This window comes from Phyllobates terribilis, unplaced genomic scaffold (genome assembly GCF_046119375.1).
Source record: "Phyllobates terribilis strain yellow unplaced genomic scaffold, ASM4611937v1 Scaffold_7__3_contigs__length_470593459, whole genome shotgun sequence".
Lineage (NCBI taxonomy): Eukaryota > Metazoa > Chordata > Amphibia > Anura > Dendrobatidae > Phyllobates > Phyllobates terribilis.
The window spans coordinates 182,537,502-182,565,144 of NW_027362767.1; the positions used below are offsets into that span (position 1 = coordinate 182,537,502).

At 45.2% G+C, this 27,643-nt stretch overlaps 1 protein-coding gene across 2 annotated transcripts; it reads right to left on the bottom strand.

Moving 5' to 3' along the window:
• Positions 1–12,680: 12,680 nt before the first annotated feature.
• LOC141153051 (uncharacterized) lies at positions 12,681–25,920 on the bottom strand. 2 transcript variants are annotated; one of them, XM_073637732.1, is made up of 9 exons: positions 25,735–25,920; positions 19,464–19,610; positions 18,597–18,683; positions 18,312–18,392; positions 17,055–17,378; positions 16,065–16,172; positions 15,684–15,776; positions 15,321–15,401; positions 12,681–15,011 (listed from the first exon to the last, which is right to left on the bottom strand). In XM_073637732.1, the coding sequence occupies exons 2-9, from the start codon at positions 19,608–19,610 to the stop codon at positions 13,263–13,265; spliced, it is 2,670 nt and encodes an 889-aa protein (XP_073493833.1). In that variant the 5' UTR covers positions 25,735–25,920; the 3' UTR covers positions 12,681–13,262. The 2 variants fall into 2 exon arrangements, with proteins under 2 accessions (XP_073493833.1, XP_073493832.1); XM_073637731.1 differs by lacking the exon at positions 25,735–25,920 and adding an exon at positions 25,569–25,726.
• Between the last annotated feature and the right edge of the window lie 1,723 nt (positions 25,921–27,643).

Below are 27,643 nucleotides of genomic sequence, written 5' to 3' on the forward strand. Positions count from 1 at the left end.
CAAGACACTTCATCCTGATCATCGCACAATGTTGATTGTAGTCATGCCTTGACCTAAACACTCCACAATTTGTTGCTTCTCAGCAGCCGACACATCCTTTTTCTTTCCCATTTTGGCAGAAAATGTAGGCTGCTTAATAATGTGAGACAGCCTTCTTAAGTAGTCTTGCCTTTCATTGGACACACCTGCCAAACTAATTAGCACAGGTGTCTGCAATTGCTTACAGTGATATAAAGAGCCCTGACACACATCACCATCAATGAGTTTAACTGACAAACAAATTCTTCCCTTATCACTCCTAAACACTTTTTGCATAATAATTTGGAACACAGTGTACATGTGCTTTTCCACAAAACACCAGTGGTTCACGTAGTGAATCTTACAGTTCTAACTTGCCAACCGTGGTCTGTATGGAGTTGTTCAATAAAGGGCCCAAAATTAAGATAACATAGATGGGAGAGGTCTCTATGAATAGGAATTCCTAAGTATTTGATACCCTGTGAGGGCCAGGCAAAGGGAAAGTTGGACTGGATGGAATCCTATATGGATTTGGGGAGGGAGACATCGAGGGCCTCAGACTTCGCTGCATTGATTTTAAAATTTGACCATGTAACAAAGTGATCTATTTCAGCCATAACAGCATGGATGGATATATGTGATTGAGTGATATATACTAGGACATCATCAGCAAATAGAGAGCACTTGTACTCGGTGCCTCCCACCTCAATCCACCTAATATTGGGGTTATGGCGAATTGATGAGAGCAGGTGCTCCGTCACTAGGATGTATAAGAGAGGGGACAGAGGACATCCCTGCCTTGTCCCATTGGCGATTGTGAAAGGTGATGAAAATGTTCTGATGCACCCCCTGGGCCTTGGGACACCCGGAGCCGGACCCTTTTTGGTGGATGCTGGTGGTTGTAGTCTTCGTGCCGGCGACCCGGTTCCGTGGCTCAGGGTGGTCAAACCAGTGGCGGAACTATTTATGTGGTTTTGATGTTTAAATGTCCGACTACGCCACCCGTGGATTGCGGTCAGAGTGAACCGCCGCTGCAGGGCAGACCGCTGAGGCTGGTGTTGTGGGTGCAGCAGAGCGTAGCATAACTCCCCACGGGAGGAGTATAGCCTCAGGGCAGTGTATGCGGAGGATGGGGGTGATGGTGCAGGGCAGCAGCAGTAACGACACGGAGTCAGTGATGCAGTCCAGGGCCTTTACTCACAGTTCTTATTATCCAGACCACGTCTGCAGGTAACGGCTGCCCACGTCGTACTGTGCTCACCAGGTGAGGGGCTCAGACAACTCCCAGATAACTTTGGAGCGCTTCACAGGACCCCCTTTGTGTGTCCTTTGTCTGGCCTTTCTTACCAACCCTTCTGTCCGGCTGCCTCGGGCCTCCTCTTGGTAAACTTGGCGCCAGTTTCCCTGACCCTATGTGGTGCCTTCCTAGCGGGTGTAGCGAGGGGCTGCGCCACATAAAATGTCAGAGCCTCCGGTTTCTAGCTGAGGGTCGTTTCCTGCCTCCACTAGTTTCGGGGACCGGTCTCCCCCTTTGGCCTGACCCCTCCACGCAGGTGGATTCGGGCGTGCGGTGGCGACTCACCCGTCCGCACCCCTGGGATCCCTTCATTCCTCGTTCCTGGAGCCTTCTCCGCTCCTTTTCCTTCCTTCTCCCTCTTCCAGGCCTGGGCCTCTGTTACTAGGCCCGCCTCCGGAGCAGAGCTCATGCAGAGCCCCTGCTCCCTGCCACTTCTGCTCAGACTTCTCTGCACTGAACTAAGATGGTGCCCACCTTTTATACTCCCTTCTCAATGTACCCAGGAACTGCTTCCTCCCTGCTCCTGCACTACAGGGTTCCCCTTCCTCAGTGTTCCCTCCCCCCACTCCAGCCAGGGACAGGGACTGTCGTGCCCATCTCAGAGGCATATTGGTCGCCCTGCCCCACGGCAATGTGGTGTAATGCATGCAGGTGTCGGGTCCTGATCCACACTCCATCCTTACCTGAGAGTGAGATATCACACCTCTGGGTGAGGTGCAATACCTCTGTAGAAACCGAGCCCTCAGGGTGCTACAGTTCCAATTATCTTCAGCCTAGGTGACGTATTGTGATACAGGGCCATGATTTTGGCTATAAAAAGGTCCCCTAGACTCCTACCCCAAGCTTTTTAAGAGAATCATATATGGCGTGCCAGGAGACTCTATGGAATGCTTTCTCAGCATCCAACGAGAGTATCTAATTACAAATTTTTAACTGCATCTAGCCCAGGAAATACTTTGTGCCTAGTAGCGGTGTCTGCTAGTCAGCGGATTATCCCGGCTGTTAAGCAAGCTACACCACCTGTAGTTTGGACACTTAATTTTTTCAAAGGAAATGCTTCGGGACCACGGGATACTCAGTGAAGAGCATCAGGAGGCACCCCAAGGCATAGGGGCTGGGACTGGCAGTAGGATGCCTTGCGGTGGACAGCCGAGCTCGATCCTTATAAAAGCTTTTTAACTGCAGCAGCTTTAGTGGACGCTACTGGAGCTGGAATTACGCGGCTGCTGGCATGAGACTTGCCCTCCAATAGATCCTTGTAAATGGATTTAAAGTGTATTCATTCAAATTAGAGAGACAATTTAAATTAAAAAGCTTAGAGCTGCCTCCACCACATGGGGGGCTCGCTCGACCCACCAGCGGACAGGCACCAGTATTGGGAGAGGGGGGCTGGCCGTCAGGGTTCACCGCGGCTCTGGCACAAACCCGGCGACACGGAGGTGGCACGGGCAGGAGCGGACTGAACGTGTCGGCTTCTCACTTTTTGGATTTTAGAAGGGCATGACATGCCTATATTTGTGTCTCCCCCTCCTTTTACTCCTCCACCTCTTTTCTTTTCGCATGACTATATGTACTTGTCACTTTTCCATGTGTTAGTTGTGTCTTCTGAGCAGTTTGTCAGGTTTTGGACACCTTTGAGGCTGAGTTCACACGATGCGTATTTCATGCGTTTCCGTGGCGTTTTTGCAGTTGCGTAAACGCCGCGGAAACGCATGAAAAACGCATGGTAGAAGGGAAGCAATGTTCCCCAATGGAAATCCGCATGTGCTGTGCCCATGATGCGGAATTTTCCGCAGCGTGAACGCTGCGGTCAAAAATCCGCAGCATGTCAATTAATTTTGCGGAAACACGGCGATTTCGCCGCCATTGACTTGCATTAGAACGCGCCAATTCCGCAAGACTGCATCTGTACTTGCGCTATTATGCGGATGGTACCCGAGTGTGGAGGAGAGGAGAGTCTCATCCACACCCAGGTACCATTAAAAAAGCTGTAAAAAAAGAATAAAATAAAAAATAAATGTATTCTTACCTTCTGTCGGCCCGCGCAGCGCTCCCGCTTGGTTCCCGGCACTTGCAGTGAGTTGTAGGACCTGCGCTGATGTCAGAGTCATGTGACGGGTCACGTGATGCTGACGTCGGCAGGTCTTTCAATTCAAAGTTGCCGGCAGCCGGGAACTTTGTAAAGCAGGACAGCGCGGGCCATCGGAGGTAAGTGTATACACTCTCTCGGGTCACACTATATAAATCCATGCCGGTTGCATGGATTTATATAGTGTGACCAAGTTGTCAAGCACTTTCCAGGTGATGCTAAAATCGCTTGGAAAGCGCTTGTCAATCTGCATGCGGAAACGCATGTGAATCTGCATGTGGATCCGCATGTACAATCTGCATGCGTTTTTTCTGCCAGGGAGATGCAGAAATGATGCAGAAATTTTCTGCTTCATTTCTGCATCGTGTGCACATACCCTGAAGGTGTTTTCTATGTGTTTCTATGTGTTTTTGTTTGCCTGCCATTGGTTTTAACGGTGTTCGAAGGTGTTCGACGAACAGTTCGACGAACAGTTCGGCGAACACACGGGTGTTCGACGAACCGAACCGAACTCGAACACTACGGGGGTGGCTCAACACTAGTCATAACCTTGTATTACCAAAAATTATTAAATTATGCAACTTAGCATGTAATACCCTTCTTAATTATACCATTGTACCTTATTAATATTCAGTCTTTATTAAAATGTGTAAAAAATAAGTATTGATCAAAAGTGATTATGTAAATCAGGATAAAAAAACACATTTTCCCCCTTAATACCAAAAAACATTATTTTATAAAATAATTTATGTATTAGAGCCAAATTAAAAATAATTATTCTTCTATAAATATTTTGCATACATTTCATATCAATGTGTAGCATATATTAGTCTGAAGAGGTGTGTACCTATTTAGGTAACCATTAAAAGATAATATCCTTGAATACAATAAAATTAAAATTTGGAAAAATTATTCTAAATGTAAATTTGCTTTGTAAACCATTTTGATGTGTGGTTGACCTTATCCACTATTAGCTAAATCAAGAAATAATAATTACTAAAGAAATAGAAATATATATATATTATGTAGATAATACTTAATTATGTATCATAATTTTCTCAGAATTAAATATATTTTTTGTACCTTCACATAAAGAAACATTTTTTTTTTCCTAGCATACATGAGGCCTCTGTCACACAAATCTCACTTAGCAGCTGCTCATAAATTCATCACATTTCACTCTGACTGTCACAGATTCGTTCAACTCGAACATTCCACATATGAAGTTATAGATATATATACAGTACAGACCAAAAGTTTGGACACACCTTCTCATTTAAAGATTTTTCTGTATTTTCATGACTATGAAAATTGTACATTCACACTGAAGGCATCAAAACTATGAATTATCACATGTGGAATTATATACATAACAAAAAAGTGTGAAACACCTGAAAATATGTCTTATATTCTAGGTTCTTCAAAGTAGCCACCTTTTGCTTTGATGACTGCTTTGCACACTTTTGGCATTCTCTTGATGAACTTCAAGAGGTAGTCACCGAAAATGGTTTTCACTTCACAAGTGTGCCCTGTCAGGTTTCATAAGTGGGATTTCTTGCCTTATAAATGGGATTGGGACCATCAGTTGTGTTGTGCAGAAGTCTGGTGGATACACAGCTGATAGTCCTACTGAATAGACTGTTAGAATTTGTATTATGGCAAGAAAAAAGCAGCTAAGTAAAGAAAAACGAGTGGCCATCATTACTTTAAGAAATGAAGGTCAGTCAGTGCGAAAATTTGGGCAAACTTTGAAAGTGTCCCCAAGTGCAGTTGCAAAAACCATCAAGTGCTACAAAGAAGCTGGCTCACATGAGGACCGCCCCAGGAAAGGAAGATCAAGAGTCACCTCTGCTTCTGAGGATAAGTTTATCCGAGTCACCAGCCTCAGAAATCGCAGGTTAACAGCAGCTCAGATTAGAGACCAGGTCAATGCCACACAGAGTTCTAGCAGCAGACACATCTCTTCAACAACTGTTAAGAGGAGACTTTGTGCAGCAGGCCTTCATTGTAAAATAGCTGCTAGGAAACCACTGCTAAGGACAGGCAACAAGCTGAAGAGACTTGTTTGGGCTAAAGAACACAAGGAATGGAAGTTGTCCAAATAATGAATTATGCCACCAATTAACTCATCTGTAGCAACAACCCAATGCAAGAAGGACGCTACAGCCTCAAAATAAAAACATGAAAGCCTAAAACCCATTGGCATGCATTTGTCAAAGAAAAAACACTCATCAAAGTAAAACCCTAATGATGAAAAGCCTATGGGACTAACCAGAAGTAACCTGAAAGCTGATTTTATATCTACCTTTGACATCAATGCACCTTTGCCACAGCGACGTAGTAAAATAATTGCATCTTCAAAAAAAGCAAATCTAACCGAACTAATAGAACTGTTCACCTCATCACTCAAAGATGTTCCTTTCGGAAAAGATAAATGGTGAATAATTCTATAACTGTTCGCAAATCATGCACACAGAGAGACTGAAATATAACACCCGAGCACGCTGAAGATACTCGGTGTTTGCCCGAGCATGCTCACCAAAAGGGTTAACAGAACATACTCGCTCATCACTAGTGCTGATCTTTGTGGAAGCATAAAGTTTAGCCACAGGCCAACATCTTTCACACCCCATTTAAGGTTCTTATGTACTGATAACTTCTGTCTAAATTGTTCATCGTAGTTAAACTGTGCCATTCCACCAAAATTTTTATACGCTTCTAAGATAATATCTAAATGCTGAGAAAGACTGCTGCATTTATTCAGAAATTTTTCACCTATGATTAAAGCAAAAATATAAAAGCAACAGTTTGAGACCTGCATAAAGATAAGTCCTTATTTAACACTTTTTCTTTTTGAACAGTATTATCCATAGATCTGGCAAAGGCAGCAATCATGTATGTAAATACATCCTGCAAAAATGCATTATTATTACCATCACTTAATTGGGTAGACTGAACATTTATCTCCCCCATTCCAGTTGAATTATGCGAATCTTGGCTGATCCTCTGTTCTGACCTCCCTGGTGGTCTGTCCCGGTCCAGACCTGCCTGACCCGCAGCAGCACTGTGACTGTGGACCCATGCCTGACCTGCAGCAGCACTGTGACTGTGGACCCCTGCCTGACCCGCAACAGCACTGTGACTGTGGACCCCTGCCTGACCTGCAGCAGCACTGTGACTGTGGACCCCTGCCTGACCCGCAGCAGCACTGTGACTGTGGACCCCTGCCTGACCCGCAGCAGCACTGTGACTGTGGACCCCAGCCTGACCCGCAGCAGCACTGTGACTGTGGACCCCTGCCTGACCCGCAGCAGCAGTGTGACTGTGGACCCATGCCTGACCTGCAGCAGCACTGTGACTGTGGACCCTTGCCTGACCTGCAGCAGCAGTGACTGTGGACCCCTGCCTGACCTGCAGCAGCACTGTGACTGTGGACCCCTGCCTGACCTGCAGCAGCACTGTGACTGTGGACCCCTGCCTGACCCGCAGCAGCAGTGTGACTGTGGACCCATGCCTGACCTGCAGCAGCACTGTGACTGTGGACCCATGCCTGACCTGCAGCAGCACTGTGACTGTGGACCCATGCCTGACCCACAGCAGCACTGTGACTGTGGACCCATGCCTGACCTGCAGCAGCACTGTGACTGTGGACCCCTGCCTGACCCACAGCAGCAGTGTGACTGTGGACCCCTGCTTGACCTGCAGCAGCACTGTGACTGTGGACCCCAGCCTGACCCGCAGCAGCACTGTGACTGTGGACACCAGCAAAGCTAATTTGTTCCTCGAGTATGTCCTCAGCATGGTTCTGCTCAGTGCCACACTGTGCCAGTATGTCCTCAGCTCAGTGCCACACTGCGCCAGTATGTCCTCAGCTCAGTGCCACACTGCGCCAGTATGTCCTCAGCTCAGTGCCACACTGTGCCAGTATGTCCTCAGCTCAGTGCCACACTGTGCCAGTATGTCCTCAGCTCAGTGCCACACTCAGCCCTTGTCCGTCTATTAAATGATGCAGCAGCTGCCACTTCCTGACCAGCTGCTGACACAGGAGTTTGATGACAGGGCCTCCCGGCCTGTTGCCCATTGTGTTGCAGGGCAGGAAGTGTATAACTTGCTCCTCTCCTCACAGTAGAACGGGACCGCCGCTCCATTCTAGCCCTTCCTGTTACGCCCGCCCTCACTTCAGATGGAGCCATTCTTCTTTTCCGATGGCAATTCTCCTGAACAGGCGGTGAATACGCCACCAGTGGACACAGACAGAAGAGGGCCCCTGTGCAAGAACAATATATGGGCCCTTTTAAGTCCAGTAGCTCATCATAAAGCACAATTCCCCCTGTTTTGGAGGTGAAAATGGGCCCCTTTATTGCCTGGGCCCCTGTGCGACTGCACATGTTGCACCAATGGTATGTCCGCCCCTGGAATAAGCCACCCTAGGTCTTCTCTCTCTGGCTGACATTCTGACATCTTCGGCGCCGCCTGCCTCCTCCTGCGGCGCTGTACGTGACTCTCTCACCTCCGGACTTGAATCCTCCAATGCTTCCACGTTCATGCTGGCGGTCTCCTCCTCTTCTAAGCACCGACGGAGCCGTTCCTCACCACCGGACATCTGCCTCTCACAGCCAAACAGCGAAGCAGCTCATCCATATTGAAAACCTTCAATTCTTGTCAGGAATGAACCAAGGGTCCAGCATCAATGGGTTAAGTATGGTTCAGAGTGACCGGCCTTCCTGCGGCATCCTCCAATCATCGGAGCCAGAAAATGCCGGAAAACCGTATCCAATCTTCACACGTCTGCCCGTAACCTGGCAAGGCTTCTAAGCCTCATTAACCCTTTGTGAAACTCAGAGAAAGGGATAATTAAAGATATAGAATGACAATAAATACATATAATTAAGTCCAATATTCCCATGTGCCCCCTTTTCATATTGACTGGGGGCTTTACATTCAATTTAATGTGTAGTTCGTCTTTTGTAGCAGAAGACGCCATCACCTCAGGTTTTTATTTTCGGTCTGGGTGACATTAACTCTACAGTCTTTTTGGCAGAGGAATCTATTTAAGGGGATATTTCCAATTATGTCATAAATGTCACCTCAGCTTTTGGTAAAATTGGCCCCCACTAACCCTCTCCTTTGGCTCTTTCAATAATAAAAATAATAAAATTTAACAATGAAGTAAACTCTCCTTTGAAGGCAACTTATACTGGGTCATGGGACCCCTATTTTTCCATAAGATGAGAGCCCCAGTATTGGGGTTCACACCAAAAAGCCATTTTTTTACAAAAACAATTAGGAATGGCCGGACTGAGGAGAATTACTCCAACAGGCCCCATTTATTAAACGTGCTGTCCATAGCAACCAATCAGAGCTCAGCTTTCACCTCATAAGAAGCACCGGTGAAATGAAAGCTGCGCTGTGATTGGTTGGTGGCAACAAATACGCTTACCTTTTAGGCAGTCTTTAGTTGTCCTCTCCTGCTGGGAGACTTAAGAGGTTCACACCATATTTTCCAACTCTCACAGAACATTAGGAGGTTCTCGGGAAAAATGTAGACCCCCGAAAAAGTTACCAAATACCCTGGGTCCTAGCGGGAAAAAAAAGGCATATAGTGTGGTCGGCGGGCCGATAAGCTACCGTGGAAGCTGGAGGTTCTCCTGTGGACTGTGGCTGGGCTTCATAGGAGAATATCATAGTAACTATATACTGCAGTATATAGAAGGAGCGACTAAACGAGCGCTGGCTCAAGTTCCCTAAGGCTATGTGCCCACGATGCAGAAATGCTCCGGATTTTTTCCTGAGTGTTTCTGCATCTCCCTGGCAGAAAAAACACATGTGGATTGTACATGCGGATTGTACGTGCGGATTGTACATGCGGATTGTACATGCGGATTGTACATGCGGATTGTACATGCGTTTTCCTGCCAGGTAGAAGCATTTGTGAAGTGTTTTTCACATGCGATTTCGCATGCGGGTTGTCAAGCGCTTTTCCAAGCGATTTTAGCATCACTTGGAAAGTGCTTGACAACTTGGTCACACTATATAAATCCATGCAACTGGCATGGATTTTATATAATGTGACCAAGTTAGTTAAAAAAAAGAAGAAAAGTGGTAAAAAAAAACCAAAAAAACCCCATTATACTCACCTTCTGATGGCCCCCGGTCTCCTTCTCCGCTGCGTCCAGTCTTCCCGGTGTCTCGCGGTTGTGTAAAAGGACCTGCAATACATCATGTAGTCGGACCGCCGACGTCAATGGTCGCGTGACCTGTCACATGACTAAATGATGTCATGGCAGGTCCTTTTAGACCATCGCAAGCTGCCGGGGAGCCAGGACACATCGCTATGGAGACATCAGAAGGAGAGTATAATGTATATTTTTTATTTTATTTTATTTTTTGTTTACAGGTACTATGGTACCCGGGTCTGGATGAGTCTTCTCTTCTCCAGACCAGGGTACCATCTGCACATTGAACTGCTTAATATCCGCATGTGCAGATGTAGTCATGCAGATATTAAGTGATTCAATGCAAGTCGATGGCGGCAAAAACGCAAAATAATTGGTAGTGCTGCGTTTTTTTTCCGCAATGATAATCCGCAGCGGAAATTTCCGCAGCATGTGCACAGCACATGCGGATTATCATTGGGGAACATGGGAGACCTTCTACCAAGCGTTTTTAAGCGTTTCTGCAGCGGAATTGCCGCTGCGGAAACGCTTAAAAAACGCATAGTGGGCACACAACCTAATGGTACTAAAAAATATGACAAAAAAATATATATTTTAAAAATATGGAAAAAAAATATATAAAAATTCGATTCACCCTTTAATAATAAATAAATAAAAGGATTTATTGCAGAAGAATAAGATTTATTAATATGGCTTCTACATGAGTTATAATTCGTTAGAAAATCTATCTGAAGCAAGAAAATATAGTTACAAGGGTACATTTAGGTGGGGACCTCTCACCAGGACAAGTTCTAGCACCGTACTACACCCTAAAACTAGTAGGTACACTGCATGGAACAAAATAGTGCCGAAGAGGACCTAAAAAAAACAGGGGTAGAAGTAAACTCAGGCTTTAAGGCTGTTACACAAACTGCGAAAGACAAATGTGTGAAAGTCCAGGATGTCTGGAGAAGCCACTGGTCTCTTGACCTGAACTCTATAGGCTGTTGTGTTCAGGTCAGGAGACCTTCTTGCGATCTGTACACAAACTATGAAAGTTGGATGTGTAAAACTGGCCCACAATCTATTTTGCAGTCCTTGATTTGCACAGAAGGTACTTATTCATTATCCGGATGCCAAGAACAGTTTTGAGTATTCACTTTTCTTCTGAACATCAGAAATGCCCAGTGAGGGAGAAGCCACCACCACTCTAATACTCTAATCCCAGGCTGTGATTCGTTATGGCCTCTTCCTTCAAACTCTGATCTCTGAACCATCACTGCCAGTCTCTGCTCTCCCCATTATTCAGGCGCGACAAACAGTGTGGTTATGCTCTGGATGTGAATGAGGGAAATTCCACCACCTTGGCTACAGTTACTGCTCTTCCTCGAGCTCTAATCCCTGTCCCCATGCCATTTGAAGCCATAGTGCATACCCAAACTGTTGCTAGAGTCCAGATGATGAAAAGAGTTGGATGTGAGTTGCGGTAATGGAAGCTCTGGTGAATTCTTCACTATGATAATGGCAACGGTAGATCGACAAATTGCGCCTGGCAGTATAAAGTGGGTACGGATATTCAGACCCCTTTCAATTTTTCACTCTTTGTTTCATTGCAGCCATTTGGTAAATTCTAAAAAGTTAATTTCATTTTCTCATTAAAAGTACACTCTGCACCCCATCTTGACTGAAAAAAAACAGAAATGTAGAAATTTTTGCAAATTTATTAAAAAAGAAAAACTGAAATATAACATGGTCGTAAGTATTCAGACCCTTTGCTCAGACACTCATATTTAAGTCACATGCTGTCCACTTCCATGTGATCCTCCTTGAGATGGTTCTACTCCTTCATTGGAGTCCAGCTGTGTTTAATTAAACTGATAGGACTTGATTTGGAAAGGCACACACCTGTCTATATAAGACCTCACAGCTCACAGTGCATGTCAGACCAAATGAGAATCATGAGCTCAAAGGAACTGCCCAAGGAGCTCAGAGACAGAATTGTGGCAAGGCACAGATCTGGCCAAGGTTACAAAAGAATTTCTGCATTGCTCAAGGTTCCTAAGAACACAGTGGCCTCCATAATCCTTAAATGGAAGAAGTTTGGGACCACCAGAAGTCTTCCTAGACCTGACCGTCCAGCCAAACTGAGCAATCATGGGAGAAGAGCCTTGATGAGAGAGGTAAAGAAGAACCCCAAGATCACTGTGGCTGAGCTCCAGAGATGCAGTAGGGAGATGGGAGAAAGTTCCACAAAGTCAACTATCACTGCAGCCCTCCACGAGCTGGGCCTTCATGGCAGAGTGGCCCAACGGAAGCCTCTCCTCAGTGCAAGACATATGAAAGCCCGCATAGAGTTTGCTCAAAAACACATGAAGGACTCCCAGACTATGAGAAATAAGATTCTCTGGTCTGATGAGGTGAAGATATAACTTTTTGTTGATAATTCTAAGAGGTATGTGTGGAGAAAACCAGGCACTGCTCATCACCTGTCCAATACAATCCCAACAGTGAAACATGGTGGTGGCAGCATCATGCTATGGGTGTGTTATTCAGCTGCAGGGACAGGACGACTGGTTGCAGTTGAAGGAAACATGAATGCGGCCAAGTACAGACATATTCTGGATGAAAACCTCTTCCAGAGTGCTTTGGGCCTCAGACTTGGCTGAAGGTTCACCTTCCAACAAGACAATGACCCTAAGCACACAGCTAAAATAACAAAGGAGTGGCTTCAGAACAACTCTGTGACCATTCTTGACTGGCCCAGCCAGAGACCTGACCTAAACCCAATTGAGCATCTCTGGAGAGACCTGAAAGTGGCTGTCCACCATTTTTCACCATCCAACCTGACGGAACTGGAGAGGATCTGCAAGGAAGAATGGCAGATGATCCCAAAATCCAGGTGTGAAAAACTTGTTGCATCATTCCTAAGAAGACTTATGGCTGTACTAGCTCAAAAGGGGGCTTCTACTCAATACTGAGCAAAGGGTCTGAATACTTATGACTATGTGATATTTCAGTTTTCTTTTTTTAATAAATTTGCAAAAATTTCCACATTTCTCTTTTTTTTCAGTCAAGATGGGGTGCAGAGTGTACATTAATGAGAAAAAAATAAACTTTTTAGAATTTACCAAATGGCTGCAATGAAAAAAAGAGTGAAAAATTTAAAGGGGTCTGAATACTTTCTGTACCCACTGTATATTCTAGGATAGAATAGTCTCATGGTGGCACCTGGGTAATGGAAAAAGTACTGCACTTCATTTAATGCCCCCTCTAAGGTTAGAATCGTTAAGGTCATAGGTATAGGGACTCTTGAAGAGAGGGAGTCCAGCCCTATTCGGACTCATCTTTTACTGGGTGGGGAAAACCTGTACATAACTCTCCTCCCAAGAAGAACTACATTGTTCGCAACTCATTGGGTGATGTATTGGGTCTTGAATAAAGTGTGGTCCTTCGGTCCTGGGTTACAAAGTCTGGTACTATTATGGAGAGGCTCAATTTGATTTTTGCAATGTACACCACTAATTAAGGCATTGGTATGATGTCCATTGACAGGTTCTCCTCAGCAATATACAGTATATAATTGTCAAGCTGACTATAAAAAGGTACTATCTATGGTCCCATTGACTGTCTCTCCAGCACTGCAAAAACAGACTTCAAAAATACCCTATCTGTCTTTATAATGTCTTCTGAGGAGCAGAAGAAACTAAGGTTGCAGACTTGCTAGCCATTTTACAACCAGAAGGCCCAGTATGATGGCAACAAGAACAGAGCCCACAGATTGTGGCAACACATTGATCATCATGGCAACCACCAGAAGACACATAAGACCCATAAAACTTGTCTTCAAAATTCTGTTTCTGAAAGATGAATCTTGTGTCTCCGAAGCATTGTTTTGCGCTTCTACACTTGGTGGCTGTGCTACTCTGTGAGTCCCATCGTTATTGGAATCATCAAGACTTGGACCATCACCAATACCCTGCCTATAAATAGCTTCTTCCACTTCTGACCTGGTGGCACCATTCTCATAGTTTGTGGCTTCTGCATGTCTATAAGAATTCTCATCAACATCATCACCAACATCATAATGGTCTGCTTCCTGGTCAGGAAAATCAGCTAGAGGATCATAAGTTTTCAGAGAACCATCGACGCTTCCTTGATCAGTCATTCCTGGGCCATGGGTACTGCTAATCTTAGATTTAGCATCACATGTACTCACTTCACCACTTTCAAATTCAGCTTTGACCCAATCACCAGAACTGCTGTCTAAGTCAGGTTCTGCTCCTCCATATTTATCAGTTTCTCTAGTGAAAATTACCTCAAATGAATTAAGGCTATTATGTGAGAAAGTGCCTGAAGATAGAGCAGAAGATGGAACAGAAGATGCAAAAGGGTCTACAAATTTTGCTGCGGGTTTCTCTGGGTCTTCTTTGTCAGTATCATCATCCCTGTCTCCCTCTTGGACAGCAATAACCAGTGTACCACCATGAGGAAACACAGCTAGGTGCTCACCAGTTTTGAGAGAACCATCTATGCTTACTTGATCTGTCATTCCTGGGTCATTGGTTATGCCAATCTTGGATTTAGCATCACATATGCCCATTACACCAGTCTCAGGTTCTACTTTGACCCAATCAACAAGACTGCTGTCTAAGTCAATTTTTGCTTCAACAAATTCATCGGTTACTTCAGGGACAATTACCTTGAGGCCATTATCAAAAAAAGTGCTTGAAGACCCATCAGAAGATGCAATAGGGTCTACAAGTTTTGCTACAAGCTTCCCTGGGTCTTTTTTATTAATATCATTACTATTGCCTGCCTCATGATCAGCAATATCTAATGTACCAACACCGAGACGCTCAGCTACAGAGCCATCATTTTTCAAAGAACCATCAATGTTTCCTTTATCATTCATTCCTGGCTCATTGGTACTGTCAATCTTAGATTTAGCATCACATGCACCCACTTCACCTCCCTCAAGTTCTACTTTGACCAAATCAACAGGACAACTGTCTAAGTCAAGTCTTGCTGCATCATATTCGTCAGTTGCTTTAGTGACAACTACCTCTCTTGACTTAGAGCTTTTATCTAAGAAAGTGGTTGAAGACATAGCAGAAGATGGAATAGAAGATGCAATAGTGTCTAGAAATTCTTCTTCTACTTTCTCTTCACTATCGGGAATGGGTCTGTCTACAATAGACTTGGCTGTGACTGCAGCCAAGATGGCAACCAAAATGCCAAAAGAACATACTACTTCAGCACCTATGAAAAAAGCTTCAACTTTTAACCACTTTTTCAACATTTCTCTTTGAAACTCCTCCATGAAGGTCTTCTGTTGACAGGTCTTGCTGCAGATAAACTTCAAAGCCAAGGAAGACAGTTCATGAACAATCTGCTTCCTTTCATCTTGTTTCTTAAGGAAAAGTTCTATCTTATTTCTCCATGCTGAGGTCATCTGTAATGAGTTAAAAAAAATCTAATGATTCAAAAATAGAATAAAACTAACATATTAAGGATCACCTTATTTTTAAAGACGGAATGATCCATCACCACTGGAATACAGCGTCCAAAGAATTGTAAGTTATGGAAATCTTCGACCAACATGGAATTGGATCATCTAGTACTGTCTTAATAGCTGTGGCTATGGAATATTGCGGTGTGGATAGCGTAGTTGACTATAGGTGGGGCTTATATTTTAAACATTTGGCAATTTCTCACCGTAGTAATAATAGTTTAGATGTCAAGCAGGACTAATAGTACTTACCAATAAATTTTCCACGAAAGCAGGAAGGTGGAAAACTGAGACAAGGTCATAGGATTCTTGTAAATTTTGCAAAAATTGTACCTGTAAAACAAAGAAGTAATAAAGTTTTTAGAATAATAGCTCTTCCATAACTATATAAAAAGTTTACAAAAACCTTATAAGAAATGGTATCGAGGTGTCTATCCACAACCTTCCCTGTCCACCCTATGGGGCTGTGGACTAGGTTACTTCTCGTCATTTAAACATTCGTAAGCCAAGCATGGTGCATTCAATATTTCCACCCTGTAGGCCAACAGCTACCACTGCTACATAGATCACATTATTAATATAGGTCTGTAGGTGGTCCAAGGCAGGTTATCTTACCTCAGACTCTGCTTCAGAGATGGAGACCACCTTGTGGCATAATCCAAACACAAATGTTTCTTCAGAATGGACAGGTTTCTTGCCACCCAATGCCTGGAGATACAGAAAGAGAAGTAACTACCATGAGTCTATTAGTAATAATAAGAAGACTCTACTGATTTTCATTGCTGGTTAGCCTTTAGGTGGTGCTGCTATATTGCACATCCTATGATCAGCATGTATTAGTTTTGCTAGTCATGGAGCAGAAGCTTTAGTTAGTAATGTCCCACTATTCCCCACACTTTTCTATCTTCACCCATCAAGTTGTCTGATGAGAAAAGAATATGAGCTTCCTACAAGGAAATGTTTCAACATTTACGATTTTGAGAAATCTCTTCTCACCCAGTTATCTGGACAGGGATTTCGAAATATAATCTGCACCCTCTTTCCTTGATGTGTTACTGTTAACAGATCCACCATCACATCAAAAACATTCATAATTTTCTTGATCTAGGAAAAAGAATTACATTAGCAGTCATAATTATAGGGAGCAGTGTTATAGTAGTTATATATCTGTTGTGGTAGATCGCTCACTCGGCTGCACATGGAGGTAGACACAGGTACGCCATCTCTTTAAATCTTTGGCTGGTTTATTTTAATGTGACATAAACCAACCTTTAGTCCATAAAAATAAACACAGCCAGCTGGGCAAAACAGGAAAACAAAGCAAAAATGGTAACACAAAGAACACAGTCCTTGTAGTAGCAGGGATCGCCTGCTGAGAATTCAGGAACTCCACATGGTTCAGGAACAAACACAAGCTCCCTTCTGGAGCTCACTTCTCCAGACATTGAACTATGAACACCTCAGCTGGCCGAGTATTTAAACTCCCCCAGACCACACCCTGAGGAGGGTAGATATGGTGAATGGCCTCCCACCCTTCACAATGGCCATTCACAAAAAAAACACTCCCTTTTACTATGGACTTAACCCCTCTCAACAAATAACATGCTGGAGGAAATGTAATGGTTTCAGTTCACTGAGGCTAACAGCTTCAGGGAAACATATCTCCCCTCCAGCACTTTACCAGTGACTTTGTCACACTGTACATAGTGAGCAGTATTATAGTAGGTATATTCTTGTACATAGTAGGCAGTATTATAGTAGCTATATTCTTGTACATAGGGGGCAGTATTATAGTAGTTATATTCTTTTATATAGGAGCAGTATTATAGTAGTTATATTCTTGTATATAGGAGCAGTATTATAGTAGATATATTCTTGTATATAGGAGCAGTATTATACTGTAGTAGTTATATTCTTGCTTTTTAAGAATCAGTAAACGGATGCCCCTTCTTAGTGTATTATCCCCATTTGAATTTTGTTTCTCACCTGCTCTCTCTGATCCTCCTGTTTCATTTCCTTCTCAACACTATAGTCAAGGCTCCTGATACCTCTGATAGATGTCGCCAGCTCAGCTGCCACCAGTGCCACCAGGGCCCCAATAACCATGTCTCCTACTTTCTGACCAGTACAAAATGCTTGAAGTTTCTCAGTCAAGACCCCGTTGAGGCTTTTACAATAATCATGGACTATTTGGTCTTCAGAAGAGCTGAGGAACTGAGCGGCTTCTTTGCAGATCTCCTGCACATCGACCTTGTGTTTTCTGTTAGGACCACAAAGGGATGAGAGAGAATCTTGATAGTTTTTCACCATCTGAAAGTTGTAAAAGTAAAAACATGTTATGGAGAAATGATAAATCTATAGCGTTTCGGGAAGACGTGGTGGTCGGTTTCATGGCACCTAGGCATGATAGGTTCACTCTTCCAAAAACAGTGCTGGTCTTGTTCATAGGTTTTTATGCCCCTTTTTTTTGTATTTTAAATATGGCCTGCGAGTGTTAATAATGACTTGTACATATTCACCTGTGGATCCCCAGCCCTTCTCGGGTTCACTGCCAGCCTCCACTGCTTTTCTTCTGGTGTTGTTCACCACCATGACTACTAATTGGCTGCAGCGGTCATGCACCAACAACGCTAAAAGAGAAGCAGAGGAGGTCAGCGGTGGGGACCTCCCAATGGTAAGTTGGAGTAGTAGGGGATCATTAGGTGGGTACGTGCTATTTATATTTTGGTAATGGGTAAAACAAGAAAAAAGGCATAGAAAAAACCCTTAAAGGGATTGCGCGACACTGAATACATTTTTTTTAAGGCATGGATGGAGGTGATGTCTGCTCCTCTGATTTCCTACAGGTGACAACAAGAGCGCGTCATCAGATGTTTCTTTGATGACTTAACTCTTCTATTCACCCTTGATTGGCTGCAGCGTTCCTGTGACTTCCAAGCAGAGCACACATCGCTCCCGGAGCTGGTGAAGACCTCTGGGGCGACCTGCACTGGTTTATTTAAATGGCGGACAACCCCTTTAAGCAGCAATAGCAGATGAAGCCCATGGACATGAATGGCACTGTTTCTAGAAGGAAGAAGTTTATTTAAGAGGTGCTTGAGAAAGCTTTTCCAACCAGAGGATTTCAGGGGCTTTTTGTGTTTTTTTCATGGTGAAATCATTTGTTTGAGCGGAATTAGGAAATATTCTAAGGCGGAAGTCATTATTACTTTATGGACTCTGTAATTCTTCCAGCCTCCTTACCAAACAGCTTTTGACAAAACCCATGATGTTGAAGTTCGGGGCCAGGCGGGAGATTTCCGAGGGACTGAGCAGCATGCAGACCTGTAGTGGAGAAAAATGGGGAATTTCATGAGAACAGATCTTGAGGGATCTAGGGCAAAACTGCAAACCACCATTTTTGAGGAGCATTTCTTTTTGACTCTTTGGCAAGTTATATTAAGATCCATGCTATGAGAAGCGCCCATCCGCCTCATGCAGGGTCCAGTTCTTCCTCACATCATCAGATATTCAGATGGTGGTCCTCACCTCCCAGGTGGTCCCAGCTGTGTTTGTTATGGTCAACACCTTGGTAGATACTCCATGCTGGAATATGCTCTTCTCTTTCTTACCACCCTGTATATACAAGAAGAAAATCTTGATAATCTGTGTTCTAGACAGTATCCCAACAGATATATTATCAGTAAACGACCCCTTTTTAATAATTAATTATATATAATTTTAAAATATGGATTTTTTTTGACATCACAGTCTGCATTTAAAAAAATTGCCATTTTTCACACTGGCCACAAGGGTCATATTAGACTCTCACTTCCTGTTACTTACAGGAGACTTTTCAGAAGTCTCATTATCATCACAGACAGGATTACAGGAGGTAAACTCCTCAATATACAGTAAGATAATACAGGATCCACCATTCACCCACTCCTTAGATGCTTCAATAAAAAAAATAGGGTCAGAGTTTAATTGCTGGTAATGTACATGTGAATTTACTGAAATAAAAGAAAATATCAGGCTCCAATTGCCTTCGATGGTCATTGAGAAAAATTGTGAAATTTTTAACAGATTGTGATATGAAAAATTAAAAATATACCAAAATAATTTACTACTAATAATAAAATATACTAAAAATGTCCTGGAGTCGCAGTCGCCCAGACATTATCGCGCTGTAGTGAAGGGAAAGACCATTGCTGACACGCTCAGCCTTTTAGAATGTAGAGATCTTTTCTTTTCCACGTTCTCATTGGCTTAGATGTGAGCCAATCACAACAAGAGCGCTGAAATAGTTTGGATCTTTAATCTAACTTGTGAGAATAACCTTTGTGATTCTCCTAGTAAGGTGGAGGTTTTGATTCGGGTCATGGCCGCCCTTTGACACATATTCTTCCCACTTACCTCCTTGCTCAGGAGATGCAGTTGAGTCTTTTGGTTGGTGACGATGTAGAGGCGACTGTTACTGACCCGAGGGAACTTCAGAGCAGCCTCGTATTGTTTTACCGAGTAGTCGTTCTGCACCTCCAAGACTGTGGCCTTAGAGTCCATCTGTTCGGCAATGAGATGGGTACAAATGATACTGTATGAGCTGGAGTATCTAAGCCGATCATGTGTGACGCTGCATGCTAAAAAATAGTGTATCCAAGCCATTCTTACATGACTCTTGTATCCAAGCCAATTAGATCTGATACTAACGCTCATCTTGTATTTTGGAGCCAATCAGGTGTGATACTTTCTGCTGGGTTGTAGCTTAGGCAATCAGAGCCCCTTATGCCTAATACCGTTTGCTGAGTCGCTTTGTCTGAGCCAATCATGATGCTTTATGCTTAGGCGGTGTAACCAAGCCTGTCATGTGTGATACTGTAGGCCGAGTGTGTGCATCTAAGCCTGCCATGTGTGATACTGTAGGCCGAGTGTGTGCATCTAAGCCTGCCATGTGTGATACTGTAGGCCGAGTGTGTGCATCTAAGCCTGCCATGTGTGATACTGTGAGCAGAGTGTGTGCATCTAAGCCTGCCATGTGTGATACTGTAGGCCGAGTGTGTGCATCTAAGCCTGCCATGTGTGATACTGTAGGCCGAGTGTGTGCATCTAAGCCTGTCATGTGTGATACTGTAGGCCGAGTGTGTGCATCTAAGTCTGTCATGTGTGATACTGTAGGCCGAGTGTGTGCACCTAAGCCTGCCATGTGTGATACTGTAGGCCGAGTGTGTGCATCTAAGCCTGCCATGTGTGATACTGTAGGCCGAGTGTGTGCATCTAAGCCTGCCATGTGTGATACTGTAGGGCGAGTGTGTGCATCTAAGCCTGCCATGTGTGATACTGTAGGGCGAGTGTGTGCATCTAAGCCTGCTACGTGTGATACTGTAGGCCGAGTGTGTGCATCTAAGCCTGTCCTGTGTGATACTGTGAGCAGAGTGTGTGCATCTAAGCCTGTCCTGTGTGATACTGTGAGCAGAGTGTGTGCATCTAAGCCTGTCCTGTGTGATACTGTAGGCAGAGTGTGTGCATCTAAGCCTGTCCTGTGTGATACTGTAGGCCGAGTGTGTGCATCTAAGCCTGTCCTGTGTGATACTGTAGGCTGAGTGTGTGCATCTAAGCCTGTCCTGTGTGATACTGTAGGCCGAATGTGTGCATCTAAGCCTGTCCTGTGTGATACTGTAGGCCGAGTGTGTGCATCTAAGCCTGTCCTGTGTGATACTGTGAGCAGAGTGTGTGCATCTAAGCCTGTCCTGTGTGATACTGTGAGCAGAGTGTGTGCATCTAAGCCTGTCCTGTGTGATACTGTGAGCAGAGTGTGTGCATCTAAGCCTGTCCTGTGTGATACTGTGAGCAGAGTGTGTGCATCTAAGCCTGCCACGTGTGATACTGTAGGCCGAGTGTGTGCATCTAAGCCTGTCCTGTGTGATACTGCAGGCCGAGTGTGTGCATCTAAGCCTGTCCTGTGTGATACTGCAGGCCGAGTGTGTGCATCTAAGCCTGTCCTGTGTGATACTGTAGGCCGAGTGTGTGCATCTAAGCCTGTCCTGTGTGATACTGTAGGCTGAGTGTGTGCATCTAAGCCCATCCTTTGTGATACTGTGAGCAAAGTGTGTGCATCTAAGCCTGTCCTGTGTGATACTGTGAGCAGAGTGTGTGCATCTAAGCCTGTCCTGTGTGATACTGTAGGAAGAGTGTGTGCATCTAAGCCTGTCCTGTGTGATACTGTAGGCCGAGTGTGTGCATCTAAGCCTGCCATGTGTGATACTGTGAGCAGAGTGTGTGCATCTAAGCCTGTCTTGTGTGATAATGTAGGCCGAGTGTGTGCACCTAAGCCTGTCCTGTGTGATACTGTAGGCAGAGTGTGTGCACCTAAGCCTGTCATTCATAGCACTGTCTACCACAAGTTCATTACTGCAAAAGAAGGCAGTTGTTGTGGCTGCTGTTTCCCCAATTAAATCACTAAAAAAGGGATATTTGGGCAATTAAGAACCCAATTTTATAGTCAGTATCATTGGGGACTCGGGAGACATTGGGTCGGATCAACAACAAAACATTTGTACTGCGCCTTTCTCATATTGGGCTCCAAGCACCTGGCCGGATCTCCAGTCTGCATAGACTGAATGGTGGAGGAGGATCTAGTGGCTCCCAGCTCCACCATTATATTCAGCAGTATCTGTGATAGCTCCCTGCTCCACCGTTATATTCAGCAGTATCTTTGATAGCTCCCTGCTCCACCATTATATTCAGCAGTATCTGTGATAGCTCCCTGCTCCACCATTATATTCAGCAGTATCTGTGATAGCTCCCTGCTCCACGGTTATATTCAGCAGTATCTGTGATAGCTCCCTGCTCCACGGTTATATTCAGCAGTATCTGTGATAGCTCCCTGCTCCACGGTTATATTCAGTAGTATCTGTGATAGCTCCCTGCTCCACCGTTATATTCAGCAGTATCTGTGATAGCTCCCTGCTCCACTGTTATATTCAGCAGTATCTGTGATAGCTCCCTGCTCCACGGTTATATTCAGCAGTATCTGTGATAGCTCCCTGCTCCACCGTTATATTCAGCAGTATCTGTGATAGCTCCCTGCTCCAGCGTTATATTCAGCAGTATCTGTGATAGCTCCCTGCTCCACTGTTATATTCAGCAGTATCTGTGATAGCTCCCTGCTCCACCATTATATTCAGCAGTATCTGTGATAGCTCCCTGCTCCACCGTTATATTCAGGAGTATCTGTGATAGCGCCCTGCTCCAGCGTTATATTCAGCAGTATCTGTGATAGCTCCCTGCTCCACCATTATATTCAGCAGTATCTGTGATAGCGTACTGCTCCACCGTTATATTCAGGAGTATCTGTGATAGCGCCCTGCTCCAGCGTTATATTCAGCAGTATCTGTGATAGCTCCCTGCTCCACCATTATATTCAGCTATATCTGTGATAGCTCCCTGCTCCACCGTTATATTCAGGAGTATCTGTGATAGCTACCTGCTCCACCATTATATTCAGCAGTATCTGTGATAGCTCCCTGCTCCACTGTTATATTCAGCAGTATCTGTGATAGCTCCCTGCTCCACTGTTATATTCAGCAGTATCTGTGATAGCTCCCTGCTCCACCGCTATATTCAGCAGTATCTGTGATAGCTCCCTGCTCCACTGTTATATTCAGCAGTATCTGTAATAGGAGTATATACTTATAAGAGGGGCAGACATGCCATCGGTGCATGTGGGGGCTCTTCCGCCTTCAGAACAGGTACAATTGTGCTTTATGAGGAGCTATTGTCCTTGCACAGGGGCCTATATATTGTCCTTGCACAGCAGCCCTTATAGTGTCTTTGCACAGGGTCCTCTCCTGTCTGTGTCATCTATTGACTTATATACACACCTGTACTATATATATGAGGGCTGGCGTTACTCCAGCAGAGGGGCTATTAATGGCTATGTGCATGTCTTGTACCATTACCATTTATGTTACCTGTATTTCTACATGATATGCTTCATTATGCACTACCCGTATATTGAGATATCTTGTATATTTCGTTGACATCCTCTCCTGTAGCTAGTGCTGGCCATTTTCTACTTTGCTCCTTCCCCTGACCTGTATCATGTTTTTATCTAATAAAGTTGTTTGATATATTTTTCCTATATTCATGAGGCTTTTCACCATTTTGTTCCTATATTTGATGTGATGTTTGTTTTTTGGTTCAGCCCCATATATAGTCCTGTTACACATATGCCCGGGCTATTAGACCTGACTATATATTTTATACACCTTCCCTGACGAAGGATTCCGTGAAATCCGAAACGCGTAGGAAAGGTCCTCAGTGCTATCCGTACCAAGCTCATGTGACCCTACGTCACACAGGTCCTTGCCCGGACGAAGAGTACCGCTACTTCTGGGCGTCCGCCTCCACTGGAGCCTCCGGCTGGCACTCCGTTTACGGCGAGACACCCACACCACAGAGCGCTACATGCTCCCACTCGCAGGTCAGTAAGCGACAGGCTCCTGGAACGACCCCCGATTACTGCCAGCTGACAACCGCTACCAGCAGGTACGTGCTCTGTACCACAAGTTGCCGTCTGCACTGCACGGCCTCAACCACACTGCGTGCCACCGTTCACTACCAGTAAACCAACGGTAGCCGTCCATCTCTGTCAGTCACCCACTGACAGACCATCTTGGAGCAGAAAGAACAGATTCCTTTCCTGCTCGTTCTGTACAAAAGTGATCAGCAACTCTCAACTGCATCTGTCAATCCAAGACCACATAGGATTATGTTCTTCATGAGAGGAACCCCTCTCACCAACGCAGGGTAATCCACCACCTTATTACCCAGTTACCATCCTAGTCTAGTATAACCCCTCTCATCTATAACCTTTTGACCCCTACCCAGGTACAGAGGAAAGCCGGCAGTAACTTAATGGTCTTGTAGCCAACTATACCAGTATCCTCACTCCTCCCATAAATCAAGGTAAAATCTTGACCCATTGTTATTAATACCTTAAACTTTAGTATATTTCTCCTCACCTTCTCCTCTGTCTCTACAGACAGCTGACCTACAGCATCCCTACAGCTGACCTACAGCATCCCTACAGCACACCTACAGCATCCCTACAGCACACCTACAGCACCCCTACAGCACCCCTACAGCATCCCTACAGCATCCCTACAGCATCCCTACAGCTAACCTACAGCACCCCTACAGCATCCCTACAGCTAACCTACAGCATCCCTACAGCTAACCTACAGCATCCCCACAGCATCCCTACAGCATCCCCACAGCATCCCTACAGCACCCCTACGGCACACCTACAGCACACCTACAGCTAACCTACAGCTAACCTACAGCTAACCTACAGCACCCCTACAGCACCCCTACAGCATCCCTACAGCTAACCTACAGCACCCCTACAGCATCCCTACAGCTAACCTACAGCATCCCTACAGCTAACCTACAGCTAACCTACAGCACCCCTACAGCTAACCTACGGCTAACCTACGGCACACCTACAGCACACCTACAGCTAACCTACAGCTAACCTACAGCTAACCTACAGCACCCCTACAGCATCCCTACAGCTAACCTACAGCTAACCTACAGCTAACCTACGGCACACCTACGGCACACCTACAGCACACCTACAGCACACCTACAGCACCCCTACAGCTAACCTACAGCTAACCTACAGCATCCCTACAGCTAACCTACAGCTAACCTACAGCACCCCTACAGCATCCCTACAGCTAACCTACAGCATCCCTACAGCTAACCTACAGCTAACCTAGAGCACCCCTACAGCATCCCTACAGCTAACCTACAGCACAAATACAGCACCCCTACAGCTAACCTACAGCTAACCTACAGCTAACCTAGAGCACCCCTACAGCATCCCTACAGCTAACCTACAGCACACCTACAGCACACCTACAGCTAACCTACAGCTAACCTACAGCTAACCTACAGCATCCCTACAGCTAACCTACAGCACCCCTACAGCATCCCTACAGCTAACCTACAGCTAACCTACAGCATCCCTACAGCTAACCTACAGCACCCCTACAGCTAACCTACAGCACCCCTACAGCTAACCTACAGCACCCCTACAGCATCCCTACAGCTAACCTACAGCACCCCTACAGCACCCCTACAGCTGACCTACGGATCTGAAGCCATCTCTAGATTGCCCTCTCACATCAAGCAGGTAATATTCCATACCAATATCACGACCTATGCATTAAGCAAAAAGGAATTAGGGCCTTTCTAATTGCCATCCCCTTCCCTTTCCGGTGACCCTCACCCATCATCACGCCTTGTATCCATTAACCTCATCTAGCACGCTCCACGATGGAATTCGTATAAAACAATTGTTCTTAAAATGAATCGGTCAGCCACCTCCATCTAGTCTGACTATTTTATTCTACTTGTGCTTTTAGATTAACTACTAATTGAATTTTTTAACCACTTTATAAATAAAATAATTTATTTTTACTGTCCCTCACTTGCTTATAACCCTCTTATTTGTACCTTAAAGCCTACCAGGACCAGCGCAGATACTCTATCCATTTACTATCTTCCTCCTCATGCAGCATAACAGGAAGGTCATGAAGGCGACACCCTAAATAATCAGCAGACGGCTCTGTCTGTATGGACACAATCTACACCTGCGCTCAGTAACGTGCGTCCTACTTACTTTTCTTCTCGCTTTGTTGCTGCAGAATATGGAGGTAAGACGTCAGGCTGAACTTTACCCGGGAGCAAAGGGGCAGACTTAGTTTCTGTTTCATTTCTTCTACTTAACCCCTCACCGGCCAGGTGCCGCTTATTCAGCCTGAGACGGTAACTCCCAGCAGTCATTTTCCATTTTTGCCCTTTACTTTTCCCCTCCCCCTCTTCCAAGAGCTGCCCCCATTGCTGCATCAGGGCTTGTTGTTTATTGTTATAGTTTTGAATGGCACCATTCATTTTACTGTATAATATGATGGGATGAATAGATGCAATTAAATAAATCCACCATTTTTGGTTCTGTAGCACATTGGCCCCTGCATCACGGTGGGCAGGTGAGTGGGCAGGTGGTGCTATAAAGGAATCAAATCACTGCATTGTAGCTGGCAGACTGACAGCAGCGCTGCCACTAGGTAGAAACAAAGTGTTGGTGGATTCCACCCTCTCCTGCGACACCTAGCTGTAACAGGGATGGCAGACTCAAATACCCAAAATTAAAAGCTTGGACAAAGTCGCCGCCAACCTAGATATTTATTATAAAAACGTCTACCATTATATATATATATCTTCATTCAGCCAAAAGAAAAACTCCCATACAAATAATAAATAGGAAACAAAATAGTAAAATATATGAATTTTATTAAACATGTATTAAAACGAACATATAAAAAACAAATAAAATACTGAAGAACCTATTGCCAGTAAGCAAATCAAGGTACAGAATATTAAATGCAGGAAGGATCTAATATATATAATTGTCCCGTCTGTCTGCCCAGAAAATCCCGCGTCACTGATTGGTCCGGTTGCGACCAATCAGCGATGCAGCATTTCAGAAAAAGATGGCGGCCGTTAGCGGCTCATCTGCCGCACGGAGGTCAGCGGCGATGCAGCCGGCTGCTCGCAACATAAGTCCCCCAACCGGAGGCGCCGCTGACCTCCATGCCGCTAACGTCGGCAGATCAGCACCCGGCGCAATACTTACCCTCCCCATGCCTCCGCAGCAGCTGCTGTCTCTTCCGGTGCAGCTCTGTGACGTCTCAGGTCAGAGGGCGCATTGACGTCTTTTCACCATGCTCTCTCCTGAGCTGTCACAGCGCAGAGCAGAAAGATGCCGGCGCGCGTGAGGAGTCCAGAGCAGCAGCACCAGCAGGTGAGAAATGAGGTGAGTGTTGGATTTTTTTTTTTTTATTGTATGGGGGCATAGAGCATTAAATGGTGGGGTGGGGGTGTGTGACATCGTGGAGGGGGCATTATAAACGATGGGGGGGGTGACATCCTGCATGGGGCACTATGGGGGGGGATGTGACTTCCTGCATGGGCCATTATATAGGGGAGATATGACGTCCTGCATGGGGCATTATAAGGAAGGGGGGGATGTGACATCCTGCATAGGGCATTATAAGGGAGGGGGGGATGTGACATCCTGCATGGGGCATTATATGGTGGGGGGGAGTGACATCCTGCATGGGGCATTATAACGGAGGGGGGGGTGTGACATCCTGCATGGGGCATTATAAGGGAGGGGGGGATGTGACATCCTGCATGGGGCATTATATGGTGGGGGGGAGTGACATCCTGCATGGGGCATTATAAACGAGGGGGGGATGTGACATCCTACATGGGGAATTATAACGGAGGGGGGGATGTGACATCCTGCAATGGGCATTATATGGTGGGGGGGAGTGAAAGGGGGGATGTGACATCCTTCATGGGGCATTATAAGGGAGGGGGGATGTGACATCCTGCATGGGGCATTATATGGGGGGGGAGTGACATCCTGCATGGGGCATTATAAGGCAGGTGGATGCTCCCCGGTCCTCACTAACACAGTTCGCTGATTGGTCGCAGCCGCCAGCCGCGACCAATCAGCGATATCG